The following is a 24,133-nucleotide window of genomic DNA, read 5'->3' as shown; positions in this document are numbered from 1 at the left end:
TAAGAAAGTTAAGGGAGAGGTTGGTACATGGGGCTTCTTACAATCCTGTCTCACCTAGTGGGTATAATACAATACACTATTAGTGTTGACTATTTTTACCATGATAAAACATAGTTGAATATTAGCCTACTAATATTGCTAAGTACACTAGTAGTGCTACTAGTGCTAATAAACAGTGTGGTGTTGTGTATTTCCAGGTGTATCCGAGGGCAGTTCAGACACCTTGGTGTTGGACTCCCTGATCTACTGAGTATAGTCAGAGACAGTTTAGGTTGAGACGGGACAGTCGCCGCCATCTTGTTGACGCCTTCGGGGTGCTATTTCGCGATTAGTGAGACCAGATCTGAGAGTCAATGGGAAAAATGAATTGGGAAACTGAGTACAGGTCGGGAGGGAACCCAGCGGTTGTGAAAAACATATGGTTGAAACCGCCGTGAAAAGTTGAGCAATCTAGACTGCTTGGTTGTGTCATGCGAGTCAAAATAAAGCTTTTTAAGCCACTTTTCTCACGTTTTCTTTGACACTGCGCAGGCGCAGTAGTTCCACAACGGCACGAGAGTGACAGCTTTTCACAACTGAGCATGCGCAACGATTCGCGTGTGCCGATGCAGCTAGATGATTGGATGAATGGCAAAGCAGCTCAGCAGGCAGTTGGTTCTTGTTGCCAGAAAGGCGGGAGATGTGCGGGTAGACGTCATATTTACGTTACGAATCTTCACCGTTAATTTCTATGGACACCTAACGATTCTGACATATCTCCCCATCCTCAAAAAGTCTCTGGTATAGTAGTGTAGTTAAATATACGTAATTTTAATGGTGTAATGTTATGTATTTATTTCCAGGTGTATCTGAGGGCAGCAGTGACAGCCTGGTTCTGGACACACTGATCCCGAAGCCCGTGCTACAGCGCTACGTGTCCCAGCTGCAGGAGCATCGGCGCATCATCCTGTCCGGACCCAGCGGTACCGGCAAGAGCTTCCTGGCGGCCCGACTGGCCGAGCATGTGGTGCTGAGGGAGGGACGCCCGCTCACAGACACCGCCATCGCCACCTTCAATGTCGACCACAAGTCCAGCAAGGTAGGCTAATCATGCTTTCCCTTTACTGTGTTGTGTGGCTGTCGACTGCCAGTTAAGTATACAACTGACAACTGTGAGTGTAACACCCCCCATGCCATGTAGAGAGAAGAGTTCATCCAGGCACTCCAAAATAAGGTGTCCAAACGGGAAGTTACATTAAAAAGCCTTTAATGGTACTGGGCTGGGGTTACATTAAAACCCCCCATGCCATCTTCATGAATCGGACTGTGTACAGGCCCCCTATATACATGGAGCCGTGGTGACTCAGTCACACTTTAACCAGAGAGAGTAGAGAGAGAGAGGTTCCATTGGCCCATTGTTTCCGGGTTCTATTATTGCAACGGGCAGTGGGGGTAAATCCCCCTTTAGGCAGACCTAAGGACTGTTCTATTCAATGCTAGGAGTATTATGACACGCCCCTTTAGGCAGACCGGAACCTGGTCATGTTAGGTGCCCATAGTAACCTATTACATTGGCATATCTCTATATACTTAAAGAATCTCTGCTTTAACCCCCTGAACGACACCCCTGCTCATGGTCAAAATAAAAGTTACACCACACACACCATTAAAGATGGCCTCTCAACGTCATTTGATTAATATTGCTGTGTTCCCCATTGTTATTGAATGTGTTACGCGTTGGTCCTGTTTTAAAAAACGTTCTGGTTGCTTTATTTCAAGCCGTTTTTGCAAGCCAGCAATGTGGCTTGTGGAGAAACGAGAGGGTGTTCCGTGTTTCTCGTGGAAATGCGTCTCTGATTGGCTCACTATTCCTGCTCTCGTGGAAATGCGTCTCTGATTGGCTCAGTCCTCCTGTTCCTGGATAGAATGTAATGGGAAACAGAGTCGCCACTTCTCCGGGTGGTACTGCACTATAGGGGCGCCAACGGAGGCGTGCATGCTCCATTCAGGGCTGTGCTCTTTCGACAGCGACCCCTAGGTGAGCTGCAGGCACAGAGCAACCAGAGTGGGCTTGCTGTAAGGATGAGGCTTTGTGCTGTGTGTGTACCTGAGAGTAGCAACCACAGACATCATATATGAAGACTAGATACGTCATCGCGTATCTCAAGCACGTCCGCACAGGTCGGCCATATTAGAGCAGCCTAAACTCTCCACAGACCCTCCGTTACACCTGAAGTAAACTGAAGAGTTGAAACGTTGGGATACTTAAAAATGTATTCTGTTGCTTCGCTGAAATATTGACACGTGTTTATAAATGGTAGGGCTCCTTAAAACTTAAGTGTAGACTGGGGTAAAACGCCCAGGAGAGTAATAGACCTATGCTTCCCACTTAACCTATTTGTCCAAACATTTAGATAGACCTACAGCAAATACACATTTTAACCATTGCTGTGCATTACGTTGACGGCATGGATATATTCATTGCACCAAATTAAAGACGACAGAGATGACGTACTGGAAGAGAGATGTACAGCGCAACAGGTTCATTCTATCTGGATGGCTTTAGCGTCACGACTCATTTTGAACACAAGGTGGAGCTGTCGAAACCAAAGCATATACTACAAGTGAACGTTTATTTGTTATTTTACTGAAAATATAAAATATTATGTTGTGCATTTGTTTATGGGATCTATTTAATTACATGAATAAGCCTACCGAACTATATTATACTGTACATGATTTTAGACCTATGCACATAATAATATAATGTAATATAATATAATAATATTGTGAATATTCATCACTATGCAGTATCAACATATACTTTCGTTTGGAAATTGTTATACTGTATAAAACAACAGCCCTTTCGAAAATCGATATAAATTTGAGGGAATTATGGCCATCTGAAGAGTATACAACACCCAAAACTCACTGCAACTGGTTGAGCCAGAAGGCTGCTTTAACATGGCCGCCATGCGCGGACGTTCGGCTTGCATGACGGGAACGCGGACGACGCATCTAGTCTTCATATATGATGTCTGTGGTAGCAACCAGCTGATAGCTAAGCTAAGCTAGATTTCGGGCCACCAGACGTTGCTTGTATTGAAAACAAGCAGAAAAAAATTACTCGACATGTTTTTAGAAAAATGGGTCGACATAAACCTTTGTCGGCAACGCCTTCTTTCGACGTGACGAAACACAGAAAGGCTTTCGTGATTCGCTCGTTTCTCTGCATTATTTATGTAAATTGGGAAACACCGGGAAACACAGCCAGGCGAGGTGACGCACCGCTACGAGAGCCTTGCAAGTGAGTTTAACTTGGGGTGACCGTCCGATCTTCAAAAGGAGTGAGTAAAACTGTGTTTTATCGGAAGTTGGCCTTTAAAGTAAAAAAGTGCCTGACATGAAAAAACTGTAAAATCTGTACATTTTGAAGTAAAATGATTGCCCATGCAGATCCTTCTTCAAAGAATAATGGCCAAGTTTTCGGTCGACACTGACAGGCCGTCCTCAAGGCACCTGTGTGCCTGGCAGCCTATGCTCAACACAGACACATAAACTGTGTGACTGCTGAGGATTTTGCAGCAATACTGTACTATGTGTTCATCGTCGTCGCTGTTGTAATGTGTTCCCCAGGAGCTTCGTCAGTACCTATGTCAGCTGGCAGAGCAGTGCAGCAGCAGCAGCAGCAGCAGCAGTCCAGCTCAGGAGCTCCCTCTAGTGCTGATCCTGGATAACCTGCAGCACCTTGGCTCCCTATCAGAGCTCTTCAACGGCATGCTCAACTACAAGCACCAGCACTGGTCAGTGGCATCATGTTTTATGGCAGAGTTGTATGAAGTAGAATAGAATTACTCTGACAGATGTAATTACAACACTAGTAGTGTAATATTATTTCATCTCACCATGCTACTAGTGTTCTATTACATCTGTAGGGGCACTTCTACTTAATACAACTGTTTTTATGTAATAAGATGACCTATTGAATATTACATTATGCAATCGTGGGTAGCATATGTTGAATTTTCCAGGTAATATAAACTGTGAAACAAAAAAAGTTTGCTGCATGTTTTTTTTCTAATTGAGGAGAAACTTCAAACCAAATGGTTAGGGACATAACAGGTATATGGATGTCAGTGGTGTGTGTGTGCGTGTGCGTGTGTGTGTGTCTGTGTGTGCGTGTGCGTGTCTGTGTGTGTGTGCGTGTGTGTGCGTGAGAGAGAGAGACAGAGAGAGAGAGAGAGAGAGAGAGGGAGATATTTTATGAGCGAAGGTGTGAGTGAAATGGTGAGTAACAATCATCTCTGCTGCTGTGTCTACAGTCCATACATCATCGGCACCATGAGCCAGACCAACACCTCCAGTCCCAATCTACAGCTCCATCACAACTTTAGGTTTGTGATTTTTTTTAATTTAATGATCATTTGTTTTTTGTTGTCTGATTTGTCTGATGGCCAAAGATGTGTATAGGAGAAGTTGAGATTGCGGGTGTACTTACAACTATAGTAGTAATGTTACATACTGTAGTTGCTACTAATTCTAATTTATACGGTACATCTCCGCTGATTGCTCAGGCATTTCTCCGTGTGTCTTCAACTTTTGTGTATGCTCTGATGTTGTCTGACAATATTCCAGTTCCAAGGTTGCCCACCAGAGGGGGCTGTCTTCACATATTGCTTGTCTGACCCAAAAGGGCCACAGGCACTTGGTTGCACTAGAAAGACCTATTGCCGTCTCATTTTCACACCACTTGAAACTAAGACCTCAAATTCAGGCAGAGCACTCAGTGCATTCTTGCGGGCTCTAGACTAGGCATCCAAAATCGACTTTGATGCACAATACAATACAATACAATAACAATGAAATTCGGTTGTTCCACTGCAAATGGGTGCTGTCTGTACCACACTCACATAAGCTATCTAGCTATTCATCAAGTAACACATTGACTAATGTCATACAGTATAATACAATACAATAGCAATGTAATTTTGTTGTGCCACTGTAGGTGGGTGCTGTGTGCCAATCACACTCACATCAGCTATTCAACAAGCAACATTGACTAAATATCATACAATACAATAACAATGTAATTCTGACATCCCACCACAGGTGGGTGCTGTGTGCGAACCACACGGAGCCTGTGAAGGGCTTCCTGGGTCGCTTCCTGCGGCGGAAGCTTCTGGAGACGGAGATCAGCAGCCGCACGCGCAGCGCCGAGTTGGTGCGCATCGTGGAGTGGGTACCCACCGTCTGGCAACACCTCAACACGTTTCTGGAGGCTCACAGCTCCTCTGATGTCACCATAGGTCAGAACGTCACCTCATATCACGGAAATGCATACTACACTTCCTGTGTTTTGACATTACATGACATTTAGGGTGCCTACCATGTAGTAGCCCCTCCACACTTTACTGGAGGCTCACAGCTCCTCTGATGTCACCATAGGTCAGAACGTGGTAACACTTTACTTGACGCCGGTGTCATATGCATGTCTGTTTTGCACACTGTCATTTGGTGGAGGGTCAACTCACGGGTGATTAGATGTAACACAGCACAGCTGATTAGGTGGGTGGGGCACTCACCTGGGTTTAGTGTACTTGCTTGCCGTTGGCTGTTATAGTCCAAGAAATACGTATAAACGGGAGCGTGCACGCACAATGACAACATCAAATTTGCATGCTGGAAGAGCGGCGCACATCACCGGTTTATAACCTGCTGCTGCTGCTGATGCCGTGTTTACAAGTGTGAAAGAAAATAAACAACATTTGGACACAGAGTTATTTCCAAAGTCTCGCTCTTCTAGCACCCTCTTCGGTGGGGACTAAAATTACAAAAAACCGAACAGTTATAAACCGAGGTGCCGTAAAGAAAGAAGAGGAAGACAAAAAGTCAAATATCCCTCAAAATAAAACTTCACCTCAACAAACATTCAAAATATCAACAAAAGGAAAATGGATTCTTCTGAAATAACAGAACTAAAAGGGAAACGGTCCTCTGCTCAAGCAGCATTCACCAGACGTGCAAATAAGCTGTCTCTCACTGCGACCATCATGGAAAAGGGAGCAATTATTGATGAGATGCGTGCACTCAGTGCTGATTTCAACAGAATGCACGACACTGCACTAGCTTTCTTGGAGGCCGTGGAAGATGTGGAGGGCAGTGAAGAGGAGGCGAGGAGGACTAAAACAAGAGTTGAGCAGTGTGTCTCTGTCTATGGTGACACAATGCAGCTCACCAGGGACATCTTGTACGACAAGTTTGCAAAGTCCGAAATTCAGCTCCACATAGAAGGAACCGAGGAGAAATGCAAAGAAGTGGAGAATGCTAATATTGCAGAGATGCCAGAGCATGAGTTTGACGCCCTGCGTGATGGTCTTCTCGAAGGAATCCATGAACTAGAGCAGAAAGTCCTAACCTGGGAACGGCTCGTCTCTGACAAAGTAACTCACCACAAGCAGACAATCTTCAAGCTCAAAACCAGAGCACGGGACTGGGAGCTGAATTGGAAAAAACTTAGCCGCATGCCCAAATCAGAGCCTGCTGCGGCAGGGACACAGCCAATGATGGACCGACCGAGCGTCTCAGTAGCCTCGCCCTCGCCATCGCCTAGTATGCAGACCATCTCCAAGCCACAAATCAGCCTCGAACGAACCCGGCTGCCTGTTTTCTCAGGAGATATGACTGATTATTACCGTTGGAAGGCCGAGTGGGCTGAGTTGGAACAGCTAGGAAACCCAATGAGAACGGCTGGAGTGACACGGTTCCACCTGCTGGCAAGCCTGAGTGATCGCGTCAAAAAGGACTTGGTTCTGTCCAGCTGTTCAAGCCCTGATGAGATGTTCAAGCGCCTTGACAACCGTTTCGGAAATAAGGCTAGAATCGTCCTTAAAATTGCTGAGAATATTGAAAGCCTACCTCCCGTGAGGGGGAACAATCCCCGGAAGGCGATCGAACTAATCCAGGCTGTGGAGAGGGCCCTGAGCAACCTAGTCATACTTGGAGAGGAGGACATCTTGAAGAACAGGCTTGTCGCGCAGTCACTGGAACGTAAACTACCCAGCTCACTCAAAGAAAAGTGGATCGAGTATAAGGCGAAACCCCTGCATGGATTCACCCCCCCAAACTCACTTTGACTGTCTCCTGCTATACCTCCAGAAATAGGAGGCGATACTGGAGGAGCTCGACCCACTTGATGAGAGCCTGAGAAAAGGAAACCCCCCGGTAAAATCATATGTGGACAAATCTGCCAAAAAGGCATTCTCCAAAGCCACCTCTGCCCAAAAGGGGTACCAGCCACAAGCTTGCACGGCCTGCTCTGACGCATCCCACGCGGGTAGGCTCTTTGCATGCACTGCGTTCCGAGGAATGGATCTGCCAAGCAAGAAAAGCCATCTCGATGCAAACAAGCTGTGCTCTCAGTGTCTTGGACCCCACTCTCAATCTGTCTGCAGCAACAAGAAATTTGTCTGTACCAAGGCAGACTGCAGATCCGAAGAGCCCCACCATTACCTGTTGTGCTCCAGATCCGTGCCCCTGGAAAATGCCAGGAAAAAATCAAATGGCAAAGGCCTTGGCCTGACCAGCCACCAGGAGGAGCTATTGGCAAAAGTTACCCCTGAGCTCAGGGACGAATTCCGGAAGGCCTTCTCAAACAAGACTACATCTGCCATAACCTGCTCTGCTGGGAAAGCGCCCTTAGAGTATCCAGTGGTGATGATGCTCCTGGAAGTCACGACCAACTCCGGTCAGCTTATCGGGACATTGCTAGATCTCGCCTCCGACACCAACTATATCACTCATTGTGCCGCTCAAAGGCTTGGGTTGAGTGGTGAGAGCATTCGCCTAATGGTACATGGTGTCGGAGGCATGACCAAAACGGTCAAAACCAACCGATATTCCCTTCGGCTGCGAGTGAAAACTGCTAAAGGCACAGTAGCTGAACATAAGCTACTCTGTTATGGGCTAGAGAGCATCGCCGAGGTTAGCCACCCAGTCACCCCAGCACAACTCCAGAAAATCTTCCCTGGTGTTGCTGCGGCAGATCTTGCTAGGCCTGAGACCATTGACCTCCTAATCAGCCACAGGGAGGGTCGTCTGGTTCCTCAACCGTTAAAAAGGGAGGGTGATCTTGTCCTCTGGGATGGCCCGCTCGGCAAAACAGTTGGTGGCACTCACCCTGACCTTTTCGAGAGCGTGGACTTAACACTGCACCAGTCCGAGACCCACTTCGCTCGAACAATGAGGACCTCTTCAAGGCTTTACAAGGAGATTCTTGTTCCAGCCGAAGACCTTCCACCGACTGCTTTCAGCAACAGCGCCGCAACGAACAAAGAAGTGTTCGAGTGGTTCAAGTGGGATAGCATCGGGGCAGCATGCAGCCCAAAATGCGGGAGCTGCAAGTGCGGCAAGTGCTCTCCGGGTGGCCAAGAAATGACCCTTGGAGAAGAAAGGGAACTTGAGAAGATCAAGGGCTGTCTCTCGTATGTCGTGGCTGATAAACACAGTGCTACTCCTCACTGGGATGCAGCTTACCCATGGAAGATCAACCCTGCAAGTCTGCCAAATAACCGCCAAGCTGTGGAAGCAACTTTCAGAAACACTGAGGCCCGGCTAGCCAAAGAACCACTGTGGAAAGCTGCATATGGAGAGCAGATCAATGACATGGTGGCAAGAGGAGCCGCTGTCAAATTCACCAGGGAACAGATCAAGGCTTGGAACGGGCCAGTGTGGTACATCAGCCACCTGGTTGCGCCCAATCCCCACTCAAGCTCCACGCCAGTGAGAATAGTCTGGAATAGTAGCCAGGAGTTCAAAGGGATGAGTTTGAACAACCTACTCCATAAAGGCCCTGATGTTCTTAATCCCATCCGAGGAGTCCTGTTGAGATTTAGGAGTGGTCTCTACGCAGCCCTCGGCGACGTCAGAAAGATGTACAACTCTGTGTGGCTGAAAGATCAGGAGGTACACCTCCACCGATTCCTCTGGAGGGATGACCCTAAGGAAGAGATTGGCGAGTTTGCAGTTGTGCGAGTCAATATTGGTGACAAACCTGCTGGTTGCATCGCCCAAGTAGCCATGAGAGAGACCGCCAACCTGCCCCACTTCGAATACATGATCCCAGAGCGCCGCATTCTGACAGAGGACTGCTACGTTGATGATATCTTGACGTCTCATAATGACCTCCAAGTTCTTACCAAGATGACTGTGGGAGTCGAGCAGATACTCAAAGCGGGTGGCTTCTCACTCAAGCCGTGGGTCCTCACTGACCAAAGTGGGAGGAAGGAAGAACCTGATTGTCCCAGAGCAACAGAGCCCAAGAGCCTGGTACTCCCTAATCAGATGCGAGACGAGGAAAGTAAGGCACTCTGTCTAGGTTACGAGCCAGACTCCGACAAGCTCCGCCTGCTCGCCTCTGTGAATTTTTCGAGACGGAGAGGAAAAATGAGAACTGGGCTGGACCTACAAGAGGAAGAGGTTCGCTCTAACACCCCTGACCCCCTCACCCGCCGAGTGCTGCTGAGCCAAATCGCAGGGTTTTACGACCCTATTGGCTTAGCCTCACCCATCAAGCAAAGGGGTGTGATGTTGGTGAGAGAGTCCTTTCAGGAGGCCGGGAAAGACCGTCCTGTCAAAGACACCTGGGACGACCCCCTCTCACCGCATCTCAGGGAGGCTGCAATAACCCTCTTCGAGCAGTGTGTACGACTCGGCAAGGTGAGGTTCACTAGAAGGCTCACTCCCCCTGGAGCCATAGGCCGCCCCATGGGCATCACCTTCTCAGACGGCAGCGAAGCTTCATACGGAGCCGTTCTATACCTCCGCTGGGAGACCGCTAATGGAATCATTGTCAGATTAGTCGAGTCGAAGGCCAAACTAACCCCACTAGACCAAAAGGGTGATGCCATCAAAGCAGAGCTGTGCGGGGCTGTCTTCGCAACTCGCCTGAGATCCTACTTCGAAAAGCACTGCTACATCCAAGTCGACAAGTGGGTCCACATAGTCGATAGCCAGACCATTCTTGGAGCCATCCAGAAGGATAGCTATGGCTATCAATCGTTCTTTGCCAATCGGGTAGGGGAAATCCAAAAATCCGGGCCCGTCGACAGCTGGAGATGGGTTGAAGGGAAGGCAAACATTGCTGACCTCATCACAAGGGGTGCAACCCCTGAGGACCTTGCAGAAGGATCTGCATGGCAAGAAGGCCCTGGATTCCTAAAACTCCCCTTTGTAGAATGGCCTGTGAAAACAGCTGGAGAAGTTATCTCCTCAGTCACTGGAGATGTTGCAGCGCTTCAAAGGAAGGCGTTCTCTGCAACAGTCATGTCCACCACAGCTCAGTCCTGGGAATGGCCCGCCCAAAACATCATCACTCTCGTGGAACTAGTTGAACCTAAAAGGTTCAGCTCTTTGACGCGTCTATGTGGTGCTCTTGGCTGGCTGAAGAGAGCAGTTGACATCTGGCTGAGCAAACGCACCCAGACCCCAGGAGCCCTAAAGTGGGAGGCAAAAACATACCTCTCAACTGACGAAAGAGCTGCCGCCTTCAACTTCTTGGCCCTCGAGGCCCAACACAACGTCAAGTTTCAAGACGCAACACTTGATCGCCTGGTCGTTCAAAAAGATCCCACCACGGGCCTACTTGTCTGTGGAGGAAGAGTCCAGTCGTTGGAAGAGGATAAAGTGTCTGTACCACTGATCCCATACCAGTCATAGCTTGCATCCCTTCTGGTCAACGAAGCCCATGAAGAAAATCATGAGGGCGTCGCTGCAACCCTTCTTCGAACACGGAAAAAGGCTTGGATAATGCGGGGACGAAGACTCGTCAAAAAGCTACAGAACAATTGCATCACCTGCGCAAAGCGTAGAGCCAAAATGTGCCAGCAAGTCATGAGTGACCTGCCCCCAGAACGCACCCAGAGAGCTTGCCCTTTCGAATTCACTACCCTTGACCTCTTTGGCCCCTTTGAGGTCAAGGATAGTGTGAAAAGAAGGACATCAAAGAAGGTGTGGGGGATTGTATTCTGCTGTATGGCCTCCAGAGCAGTCCATGCGGACCTCACTGATGACCAGTCAGCAGAAAGCTTCCTCCTGGCCTACACCCGTTTTGTCGCCCTGAGGGGGCATCCAAGGAAACTGTGGTCCGACCGGGGGACGAACTTCATCGGCGCCAAACCAGCTCTACAGCAGTTCTACAAGCATCTGGATTGCCTGCAGACCTTGTCCATCGAAAATGTGGCTGCAAGACATGGAACCGAGTGGAAGTGGGAGTTTCACCCGGCAGATGCACCACATAGGAATGGAGCTGCAGAGGCTGCTGTGAAGCTTCTGAAAAGGGCACTCATGAACCTCGGCGGGACCACAGGGTCCTTCACATGGGGAGAGCTACAAACACTCCTTTACCAGGCTGCCAACTTAACCAACGAACGGCCAATCGATGCCAGGGCTCAAGAGCAGGAGAGCTCCATCGAGTACCTAACGCCAAACTCCCTCATCCTGGGTCGGGCAACGATGGCTGGAGACACCTCTGGCCTTGACCTGGAGACCCATTCCTGGCGCCGGTTGCGGGCTATCCAAATTGGGGTGGATCGCTTCTGGGCCAAATGGAGGGAGCTTGCTGGCCCAAATCTCTTCGTTCGGCAGAAATGGCATCAGTCCGAAAGAAACGTCAGAGTCGGCGACCTTGTCTGGGTAGCTGACCCAAATGCCCTGAGGGGTCAGTTCCGCCTGGGCAGAATTCTCTCCGTCTACCCTGACAACAAGGGGATCGTCCGAGATGCTGACATCACAACTTGCACTGGCATTCCTGCATCGCAGTCGAGCAGCTGCAAGAAGAGCAGCTCTCCTTTGCCTACGACTGTGATAAAGAGGGATGTAAGAAGGCTCGTAGTCCTTCTTCCGGTGGAGGATCAAGGCCCTCTGCCTTAATCTGACGTAGTGGTGCACGCCGAACGCTGCCACTATGTTCAGCACATGCACACACATGCATACATGCACGTACATACTCATTGCACATCATGAAGAGCCGCAAATCTGCATCATGCACTGAAAAAAAAAAAAAACACACACACACACCCTGAAAAGAACTTTGAAGGACTCTGAAAGCGAGAAATTAAAAATTGTGACTTCATTGGATCTTGCGATCATTCAGTCAAGTGGGAGGTGTTTTGCACACTGTCATTTGGTGGAGGGTCAACTCACGGGTGATTAGATGTAACACAGCACAGCTGATTAGGTGGGTGGGGCACTCACCTGGGTTTAGTGTACTTGCTTGCCGTTGGCTGTTATAGTCCAAGAAATGCGTATAAACGGGAACGTGCACGCACATTGACAACATCCAATTTGCATGCTGGAAGAGCGGCGCACATCACCGGTTTATAACCTGCTGCTGCTGCTGATGCCGTGTTTACAAGTGTGAAAGAAAATAAACAACATTTGGACACAGAGTTATTTCCAAAGTCTCGCTCTTCTAGCACCCTCTTCGGTGGGGACTAAAATTACAAAAACCGAACAATGTCATTGCAGTGTCATACAGTAATAGTGTTATGAGTCATGACACTGTCATAGATAAGTCATAAACATTATGTCCATGTCATAAACATTTTAATCAGGCTAATGTCTTCCTGTGTCTCTCCTGCAGGTCCTCGTCTCTTCCTGTCGTGCCCTATGGATGTGGGCGGGGCTCGCGTCTGGTTCACAGACCTCTGGAACTACTCCATCATCCCCTACATGCTGGAGGCCGTCAGGGAGGGGCTGCAGGTATAAAAGCATTGCATGCTGTACATTATTTAGAATTAAAGAAAAAGCAGGACAGCACTCCAAGTTTTTGTGGTTTATTGCCCGTCAGACGTTTCGGGGTTAACCTTCTTCAGTGTCCTGCTTTTTCTTTAATTCATATATTCTCGGGGAATGAGCACCCAGTTTCTTTAATTCATATATTCTCGGGGAATGAGCACCCATTTGTTTGAGTTGAGCGCGTTACAGCCCTTAGTTTAATTGGTACATTATTTAGACCCATTCTGGAACAGTACTAGTCTTGATAAATGCACTCTCCGTTGTGGCCGTTAGGGAGGGGCTGCAGGTATTGTCTTATCCATTAATAGCTTTAGATTTCCATTAATAGTTTGTCCACAGCCTGATATTGCTAGAAATCCAGAAGACAGCAAATACATCTAACCAAATGATGGAATTATGTTAGCTGTTAAGCTGTGGATTTCCCGTTTTTATGCATTGTCCCTTATGTACCTCAGTAACCTCTGCAACCCACATGTTAAAAGTTAAAAACAGGATTAAATAGAAAACTGTGGGCTCCCTTGTGGCTATGGCGGTCGGGCACTGGGCTGCTCCGCCGGCGACCCGGGTTCGATTCCAACCCCGGGTCCTTTGCCGACCCCTCACCGTCTCTCTCTCCCCAAAACGTTTCCTCTCTCTCTCTCTACTGTCCTGTAAATTGACATCTCTGTTTATCCCCCAGCTGTATGGTCGGCGTGCGGCGTGGGAGGACCCGGCCAAGTGGGTGCTGGAGAGTTTCCCCTGGGTGTCCACCCCCCAGCAGCAGCACGAGGGGCCCCCCCTGCTCCAGCTGAGGCCCGAGGACGTGGGCTTCGACGGCTACTCTCTGGCCCCCCGCGACACTGCCCACAGCAAGCAGGGAGACGCCCCGGGAGAGACCGAGAACGACCCGCTGGTGAGACAGCTACAGCAAGGCCAGGTCTACTGACCAGGGCTATAGATTAACACCAACCAATAAATCCACTTTTACTTTTGACACTTCTTTTGACCATTGTGTGTGTGTGTGTGTGTGTGTGTGTGTGTGTGTGTGTGTGTGTGTGTGTGTGTGTGTGTGTGTGTGTTTGTGTTTGTGTGTGTGTGCGTATGTGTTGTGTGTTTGTGTGTGTGTGTGTGTGTGTGTGTGTGTGTGTGTGTGTGTGTGTGTGTGTGTGTGTGTGTGTGTGTGTGTGTGTGTGTGTGTGTTGTCTTCCAGATGAACATGCTCTTGAGGCTGAAGGAGGCGGCCCACTCGTCCCCCCAGAGCTACGACAGCGACGCCCACAGCACCTGCCACAAGCCCCCCGCCACCATCGACACCTCTCTGGAGTCCACACTGTGATAAACACACACACACACACACACACACACACACACACACACACACACACACACACACACACACACACAAGCCCCCCGCCACCATTGAAACCTGTCTCGAGTCCACACTGTGATGATCCATGTACACGCACACACACACACACACACACACACACACACACACACACACACACACACACACACACACACACACACACACACACACACACACACACACCCTCCGCCACCATCGACACCTCTGGAGTCCACACTGTGATCCATGCACCCCCGCCCCGTGCATCCTTTATTTCTTAGCCATGACGAATCGAAAAGATTTATCGAGCCATAACAGACTTCTTTTCTTTTTTTCCAAGTTCAATGGAGTGAAAAAGCACAAAATGTTGATGAAACAAAAGTGAGCACAAGGGAAGTCAGGAGAAATGTCAAGGTTTTTTTTGCCCCCCGCTCATGTTCTCGATGTGATTACACGTCTCTCTTTGTGAACTACATGAGCTGCTGGAACACGTATATAAACTGTGAACACGGTGCTTCAGCAGGAACTGTGGTTCTCTGCTAGGTTGTCTACTTTTAGATCAGTGGTCCTCAAACTTTGTCAGACCAAGGACCACTTTGTCCCCCCAAAAATGGTCAGGGACCACGGGTGATAATTTGACACTGCTAATTTCGATGCAGATCACTTACTTTTTATTGATATTTACAAGCCTGTCAGCTATGCCAGCTATGTTTAGCTTTGTAATAATGTTACAAATAGCCTCATGCCAGCTTGTCTTGGAAAAGTAGAAATCCCCTTGTGGACCACCTGAGCTCTGTCACGGACCACCAGTGGTCCCTGGACCACACTTTGAGAATCACTGTTTTAGAGTGATTGCACACTTAAAATCCTCTTTTCTTTATTTCTTTATTCCATGGCAGGATAGGGTGATGTATCGTCATTCTATCCTGCCATAGAATAAAGAAATAAAGATAAAAGGATTTGAAGTGTGCAGACTCCTCACTCTAAAATTACTGAGTGCGTTTTAATATGCGACCTTGCCTCCTCCACTTGCTTCTCGTCATGATGACATCACTGACAACAGCATTATATTTCAATATCTTGCAAAAGCTCAATTGTAAAGTCTTTTTCTCATTTGCAATTGGGATGGTGAATGAAAAACAGTCCCTCAAAAGTTGTTGTGGCGAGGCTGACAGCTGGGAAACCTTATCGTTTTCTCCACGGAGGAGGGGCCAGGAGGCGGGACGAGGAGACAAGCACAAGTGAAGGAGGCAAGGTCACATATTGGGATGCACCCACTGTCAGCCTTTGTCCTGCACCTCTTCCTGGGATGTGCACAATCTTTACCATCAACTGTTATGTTGTCCAGCCTGAAGGGGTCACTGTAGGTTAGATCCACATTCATCGACAACACAAAATGTGTGGGGTCCTGTGACAACTGTTTTTTCTCTCTCTCTCTCTCTTTATTTCTAAGTTTCTTAAGCATGTATAATTTGTCACATTAGGCCTACTTTACACTCATGTTTTAAGTTGTTTCCCACATGTTCACCTGTCACTTTTGCAGTCACTTAAATAGAGGAATCTATTACTGAGGAACTCACTAAGTTGATAATAATTTGTTGTTTTGACATCAGACCTGTTTAAGATACAGCGACTTGAATAACAGAATCAAGAGTAATGTCTGGACTTGACGTTGAGAGTGTGCTTATGTCGCTTTTTTGCACTTTGGACGCACATCTTCTCCAGTCTAGATGGGAATGGACCAATGTAGTATGTTGACCTCACTCTGGAGAACTTCAAGAGTTCATTGAGTTCATCGACAAGCATCCAGTTGGTCACTAGATGTTCTAGCAACGCCAGTAAACTGTAAAAAAAAAAAAAATAGTAGAAGAGTAGATGTCTCTAAAAAGCTGTGTAAACACTTTATTAACAGTTTTTAACTAAGTAATTACTAACAAAACATGCACAATTGTTTGTAAATCAGTAATAACCAAGCTACGACTGCACAGCAGAGAGGGTATCGACTCCTACTGGATGAGTTTGATGTGTGTTTACCTGTCGGACGCCTCTATATCCAGTGGCTTCCTCTCTTTGCTCTTTGGAGAACAAACATTCAGGACTGCTACAACTGTGCTATGTTAGCTATGTCTGCTGTGTTAAATATATACTGTATAGTATACGTCAGTGGTGTTAACATAGCATCTCCTACTCAGTTATAAAAAAAAGTGTTTATAAAGCTTTCTAGACACAGCTACTCTAAAGTGTTACCGCAATACCCGAAGTGCTCGTCCACCAGAGATGTGAACTGGTGAACGTGTGTAGTAACTGCATTGATACAGGGCTATATATACATCAGTGCCTCAACAGTGGTGCTGTGTAATTCCAGTGGAGACATGCAGTACAATGACCACCTGTAGCTGTGAAGTCAGATGCAGCAAGATAAGGGATGGCATGTGTCTATCTTGTAGTCTGTCTCGACTCTCGCTGCGCGTGTGTAATAATGATGTGCAGTGTCTGAAATGACTCCCTAGATACACCTCCCTAAAGTAGCTAGATGAAAGGCAACAGGGGTCTTTGTAGGCGGTCGGGTTGACGAGCCGCTTTTGTCTAATGTGAGAGTGCATTTAACCTTTTGTCTAATGTGAGAGTGCATTTAACCTTTTGTCTAATGTGAGAGTGCATTTAACCTTTTGTCTAATGTGAGAGTGCATTTAGCCCAAGTGGGTCTGGAGGACCAAGAGCACGCAGGGCTTTTTGTGTGAGCTGGAGAAGTTCCTCTAACATATAAGAAGCACTTTCTTTTGGAAGGGTGGAAGGGGGGGATCTTGGTCGGCATATGTCATTGGTTCCTAAACTTTTTCATCGGGGACCCCCTTTTGGACCCCCTCCACCCACCATAATCTTAGCCTAGCAGTGGATTTCTAGGAATTTTTTGTCCATTAATATTGCAAAATTTTCCATTAATAGTTTGTCGGCTGATATTGCTAGAAATCCACAGGACAGCAAATACATCTATTAGCTGTTAGCTGTTTTCCTGTGGAGTTCCTGTTTTTATGCAATATCCCTTTTGTCTTCAACCCCCTCTTCAGTACCTCTGCGATCTCCCTAGGGGTCCTGGCCCCCAGTTTGGGAACCACTGGCATATGTTATCCCAAAGCGCCAGCCTCTAGGACACCCAGACACTACCATCAGGTTCTCTCTTTTCAGCGAAAATGTCTCCGTGTCTAGTACTTCACTTGGGAGACTTAGCGTAGTCTCCATTAGCATCAAGTGTAAATGGAGTCTTGGGCATTGCGTTTGGTGTGAATGGTTGCACTTTATTCTCATCGTCCGATAAAAGTGTCTGAAGATGAGATTTTACTCAGATTTATATAATTATGCCCCTTTTGGAATCATTCACAGACACTTTGTAGGATCTATGTTTTTTTGTTGCAATTGTTATCTTGAGTTCTGTTTGGTTAGAATATCTATGCAACTCCCATTTTTGTTCCCTTTTGTAACTCAAACCAAATAGCTGCCCTGCAGTCATAGAGACTGCTCCTGTTTCTTGCCCTGTGACTTCTTTGGTGTGTGTGTATGAATCTAAGTGTAACAAAGAAAAAAGCACGCACATCCGTCTCAAAAAGATTGGGTGCAGGACTAGCAAAGTGATATGAAAACTGAAAATGAAGTCTGCGGCACCAAGCTCACGATCCTCTTACTTTGATGTGACATTTCGGCCTGAAATATCACATTAACGTAAGAGGAACAGGAGCTTGGTGTCACAGACTTCATTTTGAGTTTTCATGTGTGTATGAATCTCCTCAGAAGCGGTTTGTTTATGTGTTTGCTGTTTTCTTCTGACTTCTGACCATATCTCTTTTACATTCATTTATTAATGCTAGAGTAGAGTAGAGTAGAGTAACTTTATTGATCCCCAGGGGGAAATTCAGGTATCCAGTAGCTTACATAAATACACAAATACACAAAAGCCCACGTGGACATTTCAAGACAAAAATAAACACAGGAATAGTCATCAGGGTGGGGAAAATACAATAAAAAATAGAGATAAATGTAGAAAAAGGTAATTGTGCAAAAAGACATTCTGTGAGTTGGGATAGACCAAAGCAGAAAAAACATACTCTGTCAATGCTAATGTCCATGTGCATGACTGAATAGTGAATACTGTGTTATAGGGTACCACAAGTTGACCACAATGTTAAGATGTTGGAATTGCGTTTTGGAGAGTTATCTTTGGAAACTTTGTTTTTCAATGTGTAGTGCAATTTTGTCTTTGTACATTTCTTATTTGTTGCTTTTGTTACATACAGGCATGTGTAAATATTGATTTCAGACCTACATTTTTGAGGACCTTTTTCTAACTTTTTTTTTCTAAACCATAGACCATGTAATATTGTACAGCACTCAGTATGTAGCCAGGTTGTAGATTTTTCAGTGCCATTTTGTAAATTCCATGGGAATAAATACTATCATTGTTCAATTTGTTCATTTTTGTACATTAATTAATTAAACATGTGTATGGAATCCACATGGAAAGGTTTCGTGTTGTCTTTCATATTGCATAATGCATTTCATTCCTATGAAGTCACAGAATCACCATCACAAGTATGAACAGTAAACAAATAAGACATATTTGTAGTTTTCATTACATTTTAATTTGTAGAAATCATTACATATTTGAAATATTTGAAGTATAAAGTATATACACTTTCATAAGAGAGTTTACAAAATATATGTATTTTATTTACATCTCTATATATTTGTTTAAATGCATTAAGTCTAAGTGGATAATGTGATTATAACACTGTAGGTGCTGCCTTATAAACAAACGTATACATATACATACATACAAACAATAATACAAAACAATATACAAAACGTATAGCTGTCAAAACACAGCAATGTTTAAGGAAGAGGTGCATAATACAAGTTACACTTCAAGTCCATACATATATTCTCCCAGAAAACAGGGATTTCGAGTTGCAGTAGAGGACATCCTCTTTCTCAGTCATGTTGAGACATTTCGTAATTATGTCGTGTGGGCTATAAAAACGAGTAAAAAGTTCACCAATTAAGACACTGTTATCTCCTCATCCTCGGAATCTGAGAAATCTGAGTGTTTGCTTGAGTCGGATGGCGACATGACATTGGATTCCATGCAATTGAACATTTGGTGTTGTGTGTGGTGGGAGTGACAATATGTTTGGTGAGGTGATGATTCCCCTCTGAAAGCCTCTGAAAGTTCGTCCTCGCAGGATTTCTTCCCCGTTCCCACGTCGCTGAGGTCTGGGTTTGGGTTCATCTTTGTCGGCAGCGTCTGCTCCCTGCAGCCTCCGGACGACAGAAGCTCGCGCTCTTTGGAATTGCGCCATTTCATTCTACGGTTCTGGAACCAAATCTTCACCTTTTGGAGAAAGCAAAGATACGTTTAAGAGACGTTACCACTTGGCCGGTAGATGATCATAATTTACACTTTTGGGTAAATGAAATTTAATCAGTAGGTTTTGTTGAACTTGACTAGGCTGTTTGTTTACCTGCGAATCTTTGAGTCCGAGTTTAGACGCCAGCTTCTTTCTGTCAGGCTTGCTGATATACTTCTGTTTTTGAAACATCTTCTCCAGAGCTTTGCGCTGAACATCTGAGAACACGGCCCGTCTCAACATCCCCCGCCTTGGTTTCCCTCTTGCCGCCAGGGGCCACGAGAAGGTCCCAGGGATAGGTACCACCGCTGATGACACTGCCAAACAAGAAATGAACACATTTAAAAGAACGCCTTATGATATTAAAACGTAGTGGGAAATGAACGTTTTTGTATGAGGTAACCCCCATGGTATTCGAAGCCAGCCAAGGCTACCCGAAGTCCATAAATATTGCCTGGTTTATTGTTCTTGTGTTATTAAATGCAACCCGTTTGCGTGAAATGCCACGAAGTAGCTAATTAGCACATTGCTTGGTTCCCGAAAGCATTGGTATGGTAAAAAGGCCGGGCATCCTTTCAGCCACCTCCAATGAGAGATACAGGCGCTAATGCAGCGTGAACCGTAATTGTGTAATAATGAACTAACTGAAAAAGGCTTAGGACAGGCAGCTAAAGCCATATATTACGACCACAAAGGAGATTTACACTTTCAAACTAAACACAACTGCATGCCATGATCATTCGGGGAATGCTGATGACGGGGACGTTAAACCCTCAGTCAATATTAAGTGTGTGTCTCTGAGGTATTTAGTTGACATAACCTACACACACACTTTTAAAGAAGTCTCTACAGAGTTTAAGGCTATACCTAGATACTGTTTATACTCTACCATGGAATCTAACATGGGAGACCATCACGCTTACATCAACAGAGGGTTTTTACGCACGATTTTACGCAACGTGTTATCTAAAAAACCTGCAAAAACTTTTTAGTCGTGGGTTGTTGATTGCTTTCCATCCACAATGTAGCACTCTATGTGGTCTTGTGAGAATATTGAAAGAGTGAATAGCTCCTAATGGGAAATTAGTCCATGACTGGTAAATGCCCATCACCAGCATGCCTGAGGCATCGCTGTGACTGTGTGTGGCTACCCGGTGGGAGCTGGCCAATTGGTCATGGTGCTGAAAGCTTTGTTACCAATCAGTGGCAAAGTGCACTGACTCGGTGGGAAAATGGGAGGTAATGAAGAGACGCCAGCGTATTCCTTGTGAGAAGGGACCCGCCTCAAATTTGGACCATGACAATTCCAGCTAATTTGCAGATTAGGGGGAACCGGGCGCAAAATGTCAGCAGTCACTGCTCTTGCTAAATAGGGCATCAAATTGGCGAGACCGATTCCACGATGTTTCTGGTGCTCCCATGTAGCCCCAGAACAGTGTAACGTGCATGATTATAATGACAATTAACACCTCACTTGATATTCTTGATAAAATAAAACATCATAGTCTATTCAAAAAAAGGCTCACCTGGGAAGTATGACGCCCTGATGAATGGCTGGAACGGCCCATCAAAATATGAAAAGGGGACATTCTTCACACGCAGGTCGACCATAGAGGTTGGTGATGATGCTGTAATAAAATAAGTAAGATTGGAAATTAGGGGAAATTGAGCAGATGTTGATTTGGTAAAGTTGCCCTAGTAGGAAAGTGGGCGCAATAGATTATTAACCACGCATTGCCACAATCTTTTAAATAAAACATTCTGGAGTTTTACATCTCTGTCAGTGTACAGCAGGTTACATTAATATTGTTATTATTTTGTTGTAAACATGGGCTATACGAATAAAGAGCATACCACTGCGCGTTGATGGGGCCAAAATGGCATTCACTCCAAACTTCAAGTAGCTGGGGTCCCTGTTTGGCACAGGGGTTTGTGGCGGAGAGGTCCTTTTAGCAATACACGGCGAGATGGAGCCATGGTGGTCCATTGCTACAGCTGTGGTGCTCCCAGTTGTTGGAGGAGAAACGCTCGGTGAGGGAATTGTCCTGTGTAAGAAACTTCCCGGTCGGCTGATGCGCAACAGGTCCTCCACCAGAAAGCTTGAGTGAGTGGTGAATGCAGACTGCAGGGACTGGGGAAAAGTCAGCCCGGCCGTCGGCCTCAGCATATTTGGGTACATCGCAGGTGGCGCAATAACACTTGGGAACATCATTGCACTTTCTAAAAATAAAACAAAAACAAAAAAGCGAATCTCGGGTGTCCGTTCAAGACTTCCTTTCACTGCCAGAGACTACCTCACTTAGCATCCAGGGTGATGGTCTGATGGCACTCTTGTGGCCCGTCCCCTCCTGAGGAAGGTTTTATAGTGGACCGTTGGTGAAGCCTTTCACAAGTGACAGCCACAACAATGAGCTTCAACAAAGTTCTCCTGGTGAGTTCCTTTCGTGCCCAGTTCTGAGCGCACTGATTGGTCGATTCAAGAGGTCTGTGGTCGGATTAAACAACGCTCAAGACATCTTTAAAATTGACTATGGCCAATAAATGTGACATAGGCCTATTTCCCACATTTTCATTTTTTCCTCGATAACGAAATGAGTATCACAATATAGCCTGTAGGCCTAGGCCAAATCCTATATCTGATACAATAACACATGTATTGCGCCACTTTTCCATCAAATTGTTTATGTTGTTTATCCTACAAACATCTGTGATTTTAAAAAACAACTATTGCTGGAAAAAATAGCGCACGTCTTTATGAGCCTACCATCATTAGTATTGCATTAGTATTATTACATAATGTTATATATAAGGCTGAAGATGAATAGGCTATAACCTAAAATAGAATCACTTTGGAAGAATAAAATTAGGCTATGCAATTTGTTATACACAATTTCAGGGAAGGCGCTCTTGGAACATATAAGCGGTGAAAACATACGCTTTGCTCTTGCTGGGCCTGGGTGGTAGAAAAGCAAAAATGCAGGCACAAGAGTTGTCATCGTTTGCCCGTGATGTAGGCTAGTGTACTTTTCGACAGACAACACGTTATTGAACATGAGGCATGTCATTATTTTATTCCTAAACTGGGCCAGACCCTTGCTGGGCCACACGTGAGATCACTTTAGTGTGCGGTGTCATAGCATCAGTTCCTCACCACTAAATAGGACTTGGACAAGAACACTAAAATGGGCTGAAGTGCAGAACAAAGAGACTCTTCCGCTGAACATTCTAGCTGAACTGAGACGATTTTCCCTTCTTTCTGATGAGGTAGAGGCAGCAGCGACTCCTGAGGCCTGCGCTGCGGACTAAGACCTGTGACTAATGGCGTTTGACCGCTGCTCTTTCTGTTTTGTCCCCCTGGCCATTCATGTAGAAGTAGTTACCTTCAAATTTATCTTCTCAAAGTCAACGCACGCGCTTTGATTTTGGGAGGGAAGCGCGAAAAGGGGTAAAGGACACCCGCGTGCGCCCTAAATGATGGCACAGAGGGTAAATCTCCATGAAATTTTATGCCAGGCGTCCTCCTTTAAAACAGATGGATTGTATCGCAGGATTGAATTGGATGAATGAGCGAAAACAATATCTCAGATATATCTTCCATCTGTTCTTAAACAGAACAAGGATAAACAGGTTAACCTGATCCGAGAAAGATTTTGCCGGGCTAAGGCGCAATAAGCAATGAGTATTTGTTTGGGTATGTAGGCAATGACAAACGGTTAGTCTCCGGGTTACATGGATTATTAGGCTGTCACCCCTGTTCCGTAATGTTGAAAATAGCCTAGGCTACTCTAGAACCTAGGAACTGACAGGGACTCGCACCTCTGGATAGCCTGTTTGCTTTAAATAAAAATTTAATATTTTTCTCCAGTGCCAGATTGAACTAACTTTATAGAAATGTAGACCGGCAACTGCTGCGCAATCTTCTGTAATGGCAAGCATTAATTTACTTTAAAAATAAACTTAATTGTTTACGTTACCAGAATATACTTAACCAAGTCTGGAAATGAATAAAAACTAAGGCATAGATCAGATGGGATACCCTAAACAGAATCCATGACCATGAAATTATTCTCCCGATGACAAAAGCCAATGGACATTAAATTTACATCAGTCGCCCGAGGGAGTGGTATTAAGACACCTCCGCACCTCCACAAAGTGAAGTGTCGTACGTTCAAAGCAGTTTATTCTTCTACTTTCACCCCAAAATCCCTCTATTGTACCAATCAAGCAGATGGTTTGCAGGAAATATAGGCCTCCTCACTCAGCCTCTTTGACCGAAACTAATTTCTACTTGCTTTCCAAGCCGGGCATGATTGTTTTCTTTAAACAAACAGACAGAAAACAGCTGCGGCGATTTAGAATCGGTCCAATTAAGGACACATTTTCAAGATATTACAAACAAATAACTGCGCCCCTGTCCTCCGGGGAACAGGCGCGCACACGCGCTCTCGCGCCCCAACGCCTTGGATGCCTCTGCATCGCCAAAGTGTTGCAAGTAGCTCAAAGAGGTGAGCAAAAAATGATTGACGTGAATAATTTTTGTCATATATATTTCAGTGCATGTTTGGTAATGCATGTGCAATTCATAATGCGTAATACATTGGTTAACGAATGCATTTTCAAAGGAAAAGTTCAGTGA

The 24,133-nt window shown here is 45.9% G+C and overlaps 2 protein-coding genes and 1 long non-coding RNA gene across 3 annotated transcripts in view; 2 read left to right on the top strand and 1 right to left on the bottom strand.

The window, feature by feature from the left end:
• The window catches only part of LOC134447311 (neuron navigator 2-like), a 151,170-nt gene extending 131,795 nt beyond the window's left edge, over positions 1-19,375 (top strand). The window contains exons 31-38 of the mRNA XM_063196715.1: positions 843-1,078; positions 3,616-3,782; positions 4,302-4,373; positions 5,089-5,285; positions 12,617-12,735; positions 13,451-13,663; positions 13,961-14,447; positions 19,289-19,375. Coding sequence (XP_063052785.1) covers positions 843-1,078; positions 3,616-3,782; positions 4,302-4,373; positions 5,089-5,285; positions 12,617-12,735; positions 13,451-13,663; positions 13,961-14,086 — 1,130 coding nt within the window. The 3' untranslated portion in view covers positions 14,087-14,447; positions 19,289-19,375. The remainder of the gene's footprint in view (positions 1-842; positions 1,079-3,615; positions 3,783-4,301; positions 4,374-5,088; positions 5,286-12,616; positions 12,736-13,450; positions 13,664-13,960; positions 14,448-19,288) is intronic.
• dbx1b (developing brain homeobox 1b) lies at positions 18,880-21,836 on the bottom strand. Its single transcript, XM_063196716.1, has 4 exons — positions 21,352-21,836; positions 21,024-21,125; positions 19,612-19,814; positions 18,880-19,481 (listed from the first exon to the last, which is right to left on the bottom strand). Exons 1-4 carry the CDS (start codon positions 21,707-21,709, stop codon positions 19,149-19,151), a joined length of 996 nt encoding a protein of 331 aa, XP_063052786.1. The 5' UTR covers positions 21,710-21,836; the 3' UTR covers positions 18,880-19,148.
• LOC134447313 (uncharacterized) lies at positions 19,466-19,881 on the top strand. Its single transcript, XR_010034588.1, has 2 exons — positions 19,466-19,556; positions 19,699-19,881. It is a non-coding gene; the product is annotated as an uncharacterized LOC134447313 (long non-coding RNA).
• Positions 21,837-24,133: the final 2,297 nt, after the last annotated feature.

Source organism: Engraulis encrasicolus, chromosome 4 (genome assembly GCF_034702125.1).
Source record: "Engraulis encrasicolus isolate BLACKSEA-1 chromosome 4, IST_EnEncr_1.0, whole genome shotgun sequence".
NCBI lineage: Eukaryota > Metazoa > Chordata > Actinopteri > Clupeiformes > Engraulidae > Engraulis > Engraulis encrasicolus.
The sequence above is the reverse complement of the archived record's forward strand: the minus strand, read 5'-3'. Positions and strand labels throughout refer to the sequence as shown.